The sequence below is a fragment of the Colossoma macropomum genome, unplaced genomic scaffold, assembly GCF_904425465.1.
Source record: "Colossoma macropomum unplaced genomic scaffold, Colossoma_macropomum, whole genome shotgun sequence".
Lineage (NCBI taxonomy): Eukaryota > Metazoa > Chordata > Actinopteri > Characiformes > Serrasalmidae > Colossoma > Colossoma macropomum.
The window spans coordinates 2,947,174-2,956,364 of record NW_023494809.1 but is presented as its reverse complement, the minus strand read 5'-3'; the positions used below and the strand labels follow the sequence as shown (position 1 = coordinate 2,956,364).

At 41.1% G+C, this 9,191-nt stretch overlaps 1 protein-coding gene across 5 annotated transcripts; it reads right to left on the bottom strand.

Moving 5' to 3' along the window:
• Positions 1–233: 233 nt before the first annotated feature.
• Positions 234–8,905, bottom strand: dbf4 (DBF4 zinc finger). 5 transcript variants are annotated; one of them, XM_036558901.1, is made up of 13 exons: positions 8,483–8,905; positions 8,158–8,241; positions 6,877–7,049; positions 6,181–6,369; positions 5,139–5,189; positions 4,930–4,999; positions 4,614–4,690; positions 4,459–4,504; positions 4,149–4,194; positions 3,895–4,026; positions 2,151–2,271; positions 1,899–2,014; positions 234–1,576 (listed from the first exon to the last, which is right to left on the bottom strand). In XM_036558901.1, the coding sequence occupies exons 2-13, from the start codon at positions 8,201–8,203 to the stop codon at positions 679–681; spliced, it is 1,965 nt and encodes a 654-aa protein (XP_036414794.1). In that variant the 5' UTR covers positions 8,204–8,241; positions 8,483–8,905; the 3' UTR covers positions 234–678. The 5 variants fall into 5 exon arrangements, with proteins under 5 accessions (XP_036414794.1, XP_036414797.1, XP_036414796.1 ...); XM_036558904.1 differs by having other exon boundaries at positions 6,877–7,046; XM_036558903.1 differs by having other exon boundaries at positions 8,711–8,905.
• Between the last annotated feature and the right edge of the window lie 286 nt (positions 8,906–9,191).

Below are 9,191 nucleotides of genomic sequence, written 5' to 3'. Positions count from 1 at the left end.
CACTCAAACGAAGCTCTCATTTAAGAGCTAAAAGAGCCGTCATTCACCAGGACTGAGCGTCTACACAATAGCCAAGTTTCCATCCCGCTATCGAATTAAATTCGGTGAAATGTCAAACAATTACGCAAATGTATCCACCCAAGTGAGCATACAAACCTACATGCAAAGTTTGCCAATTTTATTCAGTACTTGCTGTTTTTTGTTCAATATGTCAAATTACACATAGAAATATGTGGATGGTAACATAGTTACTGTTGGATGTTGAACGGGGCAACCAGCCATGCAGCCCTACCAAAATAAAGGACATACTGACTGGAAGCAATTTAATACTGGAGCTTGTGATTTTACCCAAATAAATCTGCAGGGTATCTGCTCCTTTCAAATTTACTGTACAGAGTCAATTTCTCACAGATGTGCCACATCAACCTCAAACAGAAATCCACTAAAGTTAACGTTCTGGGGTTTGTATGTATATATATATATTTTTTTTTATATAAGCTGCACTAGATGCCCACATCTTTGCTCCTGTACCTGACAGGTCATCTGTTAAGGAACGTCAATATCTCCCACAGAGATACACAAATAAATACATCTGAACATTTGTGACACGCAACTCTCTTTGTAAGAATCCTCCTTTGGATTTCCGACGTAGACTTTTCTGTCCATTTCCCGCTAATCCTAAAAGCCCTTAAATTCGTCTTCTATGTCGTCGCCGGACATAAAAAGGTAACACAAGTCCTGGGCAGAAGCGGAGGGAGTCAATGGCTCGGAGGCTTTACCGAAGGTCTGAGGGGTCAGTGGTTCTACACGTTTACCAGAGAGACCTTGCGAAGCCTCTGCTAGAGCTTTCCGTCTACGCCTGGAGTTCCGCACTTTCCTCTGCAAGGTTCTGGATGGACTGTCTGTACTGACTAGTTCGTATCCTCTGCTGGACAGAGACCTTTCAACAGTGACTGACCCATGGGTTGTTGTGTCAGAAGGCTGCTCAGTTCTGACAGGCACATGACCTGCTTTGGACAGAGGCCTCTGCATACCTGTGACATCCAAAACTGTTTTTTGTGTAGCATGAACGTTCGGCTGGCTCGTTCCAGATGGCTCTGCCACCACATTAGTTCCTTGAGTTTCCCGTACGGATCTTGCGTCCAGCTGATTACAACTAACATGACGGCGAGCTGGTTGCGCACTCAGCGAAGTCCTTGGTTTTGAATGAACATGCAATGGTGTCCTGCTCCTCTGCAGAGAGTCAGAATAGCAGCCTTTCTTGGAATTGCACAGTGATGCAGTCAAAGCCTTGTGTAAAGCTGAACTGGACCCCCATTCAAAGGACCCACGCTTGGACTCCGATTTCTCTAGGGCATCAGACTGCTCTGCCGCATCTTCTTCGGGACTCAGAGAAAGCGCTCTGCAGCGTTTGCGGAGTGGTCGAGGTGTTCCACCACTAAAGTCTGTGTTGTGAGAACTCCAGAGCGTGAACGCTGTCACCTTCTCTTCTTCAACTTCCAGAACTCCCTCTTCCCCTTCAGTCTTTATGGCTGGTCCAGGGGCGAGGACTGGAGAGGACACACTGCACTTCACCCTATAGAAAAAAGCCATTGGAAGGGAAGCACACATGAGATATTGGATAAGAGACAAATTCATATGCCTTATTTTTCATAAAAATAGTATGTCTAAAGGGCTAAGTTGCAATATATAACATGCAAAACATGACGCAGTACACAAAACTATCATTTATTTACAACTTAAATGTCATGCAGTACATGCAACTACTCCTTTTGCTGTGTTCTACCTTCTACAGGCTTTGTTTTTTTTTTAAAAACCCAAGATTCCCTGTCTCAGAGCTACAACGCCATCTGCTGGACAAATACAAAGGCTGCTGTAGCTAGTAGGAGTGGCAGTACCTTTTTGTTTGGGTGCTGATTTGTATGAGGTCACAAGTCAGTCCTGATATAACTCTGTCCACCACTAAGTACTCCTCACTCTTAGAGAAAGCCTGATGCTGCTCACCTTGCAGGTGCTGTGGATAAAAGATCACAGGCAGATTAGCCCGAAGGCAGAACCGGTTTATAACTAAAAGACACAGTTACTAAAGTAATTCTGAAAAAAAAAAATCTCACACTTAGTGAATTTTTTACTGAGGTTGTGGTACTCACAGCTTTAAGGCTATCATATTTGACTAAGCAGCATTCACAGTAGCCCCCTTTCCTCCGAGCTTTTCCTTCATGGCCTCTACGTCTGTCTTTCCTACCCTTTACTCCTCGATCTCTCTCAGACCTGAAACAAACAAGAAGAAAAACAGTTATACTGATGGTATAAAACGCACAGCAGCATTTGGGGAGGGAAAGGGGGGCTCCCCCCCCCCAACAAAATGCCAACTCACTTTATTTGCTCAGCATCTACTCCTGTGTTCCAGATCAGAAATTAGCACCATAGTCGTCACGTATAACAGCAACCAAATGTGAAAAAAGAATATGGCTTTGCTGAATGAACTTAATTTTATAATAACTAAACTAAATAAAAATGCTTTCTATAAAACTGAGATCCACTGCACTAAATAAGACATTGTTTATAGTAGCGGGTGGCATTTATATCATGGTATAATGAAAATTTATATCATGATATAATAAAAATTTATATCATGGTAGAATTAAAATGTTCAAATGAAACTTTTTTAAACGCTTAATTCAACTTTCTTTTATAGGTTAACAATGGCTAATTACTCTGGGATATCACCCTTTCTAACAGGAACTATTGATCACTAAAGTAAATGTGAAATATTTTATTTATTTATTTATTATTTACAGAATAGTAAAAACAAAAGTGAACTACATATAAACAAAACTACGTCAATACTGCTTTCTAACACCAGCCCCGTCAGCCCAGCAAAAAAACGGTGCTAAATGTTCTTTAACATCTGAATTACTACAAAACTGAAAAGACGGCTTCTTATTGAGCGGCTCTTTGATCAAATTTTCCAGTCCACCTTAAATGGAGCAGCAGTTACACTGTGGCATCTGGACTGGCTGCACCATTCAAGATGGACCAGGAATTTCGAATACGAAACCATTCTGAGCTTCATCTAATTTCTCATGTCCATTTGTCTCATTCGCTCAGGCCTGCCCTGGAATTTGGAACATATTAGTCATTCACACTTAAGTAGCAGCTGGTGATGGCTTATTTGGCTAATAAGGCCCTGACCGAATCAGGCAGCTTCCCAGGTGGTATGAGAGGAAATGCACAGCCCAGCAATCAGTCTGGTGTCCATGTTAGGCTAATGCTAACTCAGCCCCAAAAGACTGGCTATTCCGTTATGTACGCTGCCTCAAAACTAAAACAGGCTACTTCAGATACAACAGACTACACAGCAGGAGGTGACCGAGGGACTGCTGCAGTTTCATTCGGGTTTAAAACGTGACTCAGGTTAATGTGGTTTGTATGTTGTGTTATCTGTACTTATTTGTGACATACTGGTACAACAATTTTGACAAAACTCAAACCTTAGGGAAAATTTTAAACAGTATAACAGAGCCAGAGTCACCCCCAATGCTACATATATCACTGTTGTTGGAAGAAAACCTCGTATCTCCAAAAGAGAGAAGGAAAAAATCTACTTTAGTTTTAATGTAAGTCAATGGAACCAGACGTTTTTCCATTTTGGGCCGTTTCTTTTGGTCCATTTATCACGAAATTTACAGACAATGTAAAGGGCAACAGGCATTTTCACATTATCTCAAAAACTGAAAAAAAAACGACAAAAATGGAGATACGATGGCGACGATGTGCATGCAAACAGACGGCTGGCTGCCTTAATTTTACCCTCCTAAAAGTCAAATGTCATTCCTGCTGGCGATGAACCACATTATTATTACAGCATTAAGAGTGATTCTCTTAACATACCCGTGCACTTTAGTTTTCTTTCCGGGGGCATCATTATCATTTTCATCCACTAAGAACGGACTGCAAGGGGCAGCAGATTTGAAGTTACACACGGGCATATTGGCCATTGGCAGATAGATGGGGCGGTAGTGCCTGGAATGAAAAAATGAATGAACGAATGAATGAACTAAATTAGAAATTCAACAAGACATGGAAAGATGTAAAATACAAAACAAAAATAAATATAAAATGAATTAAACTTTGATTTCTTGTACCTGCTTGAGTCCTCCACTTTAACAAAGGGGCGACTGATCCGTCCAGCTGAAAAGAAAGAGCTCTAGTAAGAAGCTTGTCAGACTTTTCGGAAAAGGATAGGTGCCAGCTGCATCAATGCAGGATTAATTCAGAAGATCCACTCAATTCCCAAAGTGACACATTGCGAGAATTAACATATATGTAGGCCATGTAAAATTAAATCGCCCCAAATCTACTTTTGCTGTATGATACAACATGTACTGCAACTGTGAGTGGGTTCTGCTGCTGCAGAAGCGTTAAAATGCTAAATGTATGTTATCCTGTACTCACCACTGCATTTCTGAAACGCAGGCCTCTCTGTGGCATCAGGTTGTACCTAAATCCAAAAGTGAAAACTGCTTAGGGCCAAATACGAAGTATGTTAATAAGGTATTTTGTTATTCAAAAGTTAGCCAGGAAAAAAAAATAAAAAATACGAGACTTACAGCTGTCCTCACGGTGTGCCTCACTGTACTCTCCTGTGAGAGTTTGGTCTTTTTCTTATCAATGTACGAAATTACGTCTGTTTGAAATGGCAACAAAAACAAACACCGTCAATAAACAGTTTTAATGACAAACAAAATGTCAAATAAACTTGAACATAGAATAAACAAAATGGCACAAAGCATTTGTCAGCAGCAAAATGCGTGATTATTAGTCACTATTAGTATGTTGCATTGTTCTTCTCTGATCAACTTCCTGTATCCTAGCTTTAAGACCAATCTATACTTTGGCAGGATGAAAATGATAAAACATGAATACCATCAATGTAGAGGATTTTCACGCCCCATTCAAGTGCATTGGCCAGAATTCTGTTAATCTGAACACGCTCCTAAGAAAAAAACATTTTAAAAATGGATTAAAATTGATCAGAAACTGATAAACTGATTTCTAAAGCAGTCGGTGAGAATACCAACATAATCTACAAGTCTGCTTCAGCGAGAACCACCAGAGTAAGAAAAATCACTCACTTGTTCCTTTACGACTTTCTCCACTAATGACTTCCCTCTGCTAACAACCGCCTGTGAAATACCAACCAGAGGCAGCAAAATGAGGACAATTAGGTTCCTTCAAATGTGAAATCAATGTAGAACACATTTCTCACAAATACAGTTCCCAGATAGACATTTAGCCAGAATGACAACACATAAAACGTGTTCACAACAAAACTCAGGACATGACTGCTTTTATCATCTACAGAGCCCCGCTGATGAGATCCTGTATGAAAATATAAATGAGTGGCCACGTAAGGCGTGGGAACAAGATAAGTCATGGCCACACTGTATTGATGTGTGGGAACAAAATCCTAATGCATGGCCATGACCTAGTAAGGAGTGGGAATGAGATCCTAATGCAAAGCCATGACTTATTAAGGCATGGGAACAAGATAAATGAGTGGCCACGCTGTATTAATGTGTTGGACCAAGATCCTAATGCATCGCCATGACTTAGTAAGGCATGGGAATGAGATCTTTATGCATGGCCACAACTTAGTAAGGTGTGGGAACAAGCTAAATCGTGGCCACGCTGTATTAAGGCGTGGGAACAAGATCCTAGTGCATGGCCACAACTTAGTAAGGCATGGAAACAAGATAAGTCATGGCCACGCTGTATTAAGGCATGGGAACAAGATCCTTATGCATGGCCACAACATAGTAAGGCATGGAAACAAGACAAGTCATGGCCACGCTGTATTAAGGCATGGGAACAAGATCTTAATGCATGGCCATGACTTAGTAAGGCATGGGAACAAGATAAGTCATGGCCAAGCTGTATTAATGTGTGGGAACAGGATCCTAATGCGTCACCATGACTTAGTAAGCCGCGGGAATGAGATCCTAATGCATGGCCATGACTTAGTAAGGCATGATCTCATTCCTATGCCTTACTAAGTCATGGTGACGCATTAGGATCTCGTTCCCACGTGTTAATACAGCACTATTTTTATTTATATGTGATGTCACCAGCAGGGCTCCGTAGTTCTCCTCTCCTAAGTTACAGGAGATTTCTCACCGTGTCAGTGGGTCCCTGCGAGCTGCCCCTGTGTCCATGACTGTCCCTCTTGCTGGCCGGATGGGGGGAGCTCAGCCCCGAGTCTGGGCTGGGCACCGGGGAGTCCTGTACCAGCCTCTGCACATGGCGAGCTTCAGGCTTATTGGACACCAAATACCGAATTTCTTTACTGAAGAACTTTTCCACCGTCTGACATGAGGTTTAAAAAAATAAATAAGAAAAGAAAAAGAAATGGAAGAATTAAGATATGAGGAGTTAAACACACCTAAAAAACAAAAGGAAGCAAAGACTGACGTTGCCATTTGAAAGGGACTCTTTAACTTGCAAAGAAGCCTGTTGTCACTTCATTGGCAACAATCACAGAGGACCGAAAGCAGCCAAACACAACATTCTTGCACATGAAGTACTTTTCACTTGGTTTTCTCATCTAAAAAGGACAATCAATCTTGTTTAAGAGAACATTTAAGCTCTGAAAGGACATGATTCCTGAACAAAAACAGGAGAAGTTCATGACTAAATAAATAAACAACCCCGACGCTTTGGTCGATTTACTGCTTCAGGATTTGTCTTGCTTGTGCTGCATTTCACAAACTGTTCCGAGTGCCTACAAATTAACTAACAATAATTCATTGTAACAAGAAAACCTGTGACAGGACAATCAAAACCACAAAATTAGGCATCTTATACTGCACTTACCCCCCCGAGGCTCTTGATGTCACTCTCCAAAGTCTGGCTCCGTTTATTACACGGCAGGTCCAAGTAAAACACACGCCCGGTAAAGGGCTTCTTATGAAGAGGCTCACATGTCGGTCGAGGTTTACTTTTACATGCTGGTCTCTTTTGCCCGTGGTCGTCCAGCTTCGAGTCTGCTGAGTAGAGAGAGAGGAAGATAATAACAGCAGGTTCAGCATCAACCTTTAAAACAGCTCCAGGATGAATTCACGAAGCAGGATGTGTCAGTTAATCACACAACTTAAGCCGAAAGTCAAGCTTTTCCAACATGAGTAGAGTTATGACACATTCCAGCTGGACGAGCCTCACTTTTTGCTTAAATCATCCAGATTGTTGAGAAATTCTGCTTTGTGGAATATGTGGAAAAACCAGATATGGGCACGGCAGCCTAAACGCTTGCTCAAAAAATATAATAATAATAACAATAATCATCATAATCATCATATTAGAACTGCAGTAGAACATCTTAGTATATCTAGGATTTATCAGCATAGGAATCTTTAATAAACACTATTCTTCTCTTTATTTAACTAAAATAAAACGCTTAAACAAACTCAGAATTGCAGTAAACAGCGAAGCAGTACTGATGCTGCCGCCAATGTGACATGATGATGTTAACAAATACAATAGTTAAATTTTAGAGACTAAGATGTAACGGAGTAAAAACTACAAACCTAGAATGTTGTTTTTCTCACCAATATACATATGAGAAAATATCATTTGTCAATACTTATTATGTGTTATATTATTTATGTGTGTGTGTGTGTATGTATACATATATATGCCCATTTTTGTTGTTTTTCAGTTTTTGACATAATTTGAAAATGCCTGCTGTTCTTTACATTGTGCGTAAATTTCACGATGAATGGACAAAAAGAAACGGCCCAAAATTACTTGGACGAAAAGTCTGGTTCCATTGACTTACATTAAAAATAAAATATGTTTTTTCCTTCTCCTGTAAAGTTACCATTTTGGAGATGGTTTTGTTTTGTTTGTTGGTATACACACACACACACACACACACACACACATATATATACACACACACATATATACACACACACACACACACACACACACACACACATATATATATACACACACATATACATATAAATACATATTTATATATACACACACTCATGTATGTGTGTATGTGTATATTTGTGTATTAAAAAAAGTTATTAAGCAACATCTGAACACAGACAGGTCCCAGAACAAAGCCAGTCACACTGGCTGACTTACCTTGAATTTCTGCCTTTACAGACTTTGAAAAACTCTGGTGTTTCATCACAGCTCGCTCAGCTGACTCACTACTTTCTTTGCGAGCTGGGACAGATCAGAGTCACACAGTGGCAGAGTTAAAGACCATTAGCTGTAAATAACTGACAATGACAAACATTACACGGAGCTTAAATCACCGTCCTATCAGTTCCACCTTAAACTGCGCAGCAGTTACATTGTGTCCCGTACAGAGCCCAGAGTGTAAGTACTGTAACATCTGCCCCATTTAAGGTGGAACGGAAAATTCGAATAAAAAGCCAACTTCAGCCTCGTAAACAATACTTACTGTACTTTCCTTACATTCCGGGTCTGGTACGTGTGTGTGTCTCTGTTACACTGCAAAGCATTTAAACTGCCATGTCCGTTAGCGTGACGGAGATCTTGATCTCCGAGCTGCGCTGGACTCCGAATTTAAAACTCGGGCGATACGTTGGGCAGGAAATTCAAACAGGCGGAACAAAGCTAGGTTAACTAAGTTGAGCTAACAAACGACGGCGGTGCTCACATTCCTCACCTCCTCCTCGGACTCACTTCACCCTCGCCTGCTCGTTTACTCCGTGATAATATTTTCGCACCTATGTGGAAGCTGAACATTGGCTTGGTTACACTTTAAAAACGACTCAAAATAATCATATTTCTATTTTCCCGCTCGCTAGGCGCACGTCCACCGTGACGTCAAGCCCAACGTTCAGGCCAGAGAACGTGTAGAGGGAGAGATCTACCACTCAGTGCTGCTTTCCGGGTTTGTCAGCCGCTAGAGGGCGCTCCCGAACGAATGCGATAATAGGTTTGACGCTACACCAGAGCTGGTTTATGAGGAGCCTGGCCACTTCCTATTCCCCCCGTTATAGCAATAACAGGACTGCGAAACAGCAGAGGGCGCCCGCGAGCGAGGCCTCAATGAATGGGAGTGAATGGAGCTCAACGGCTAAAAACGAAAAGTTAAAATAGTTTCTTTAACTTTCCTTTAATTTTAGAAAGTAGAAGGACGTATT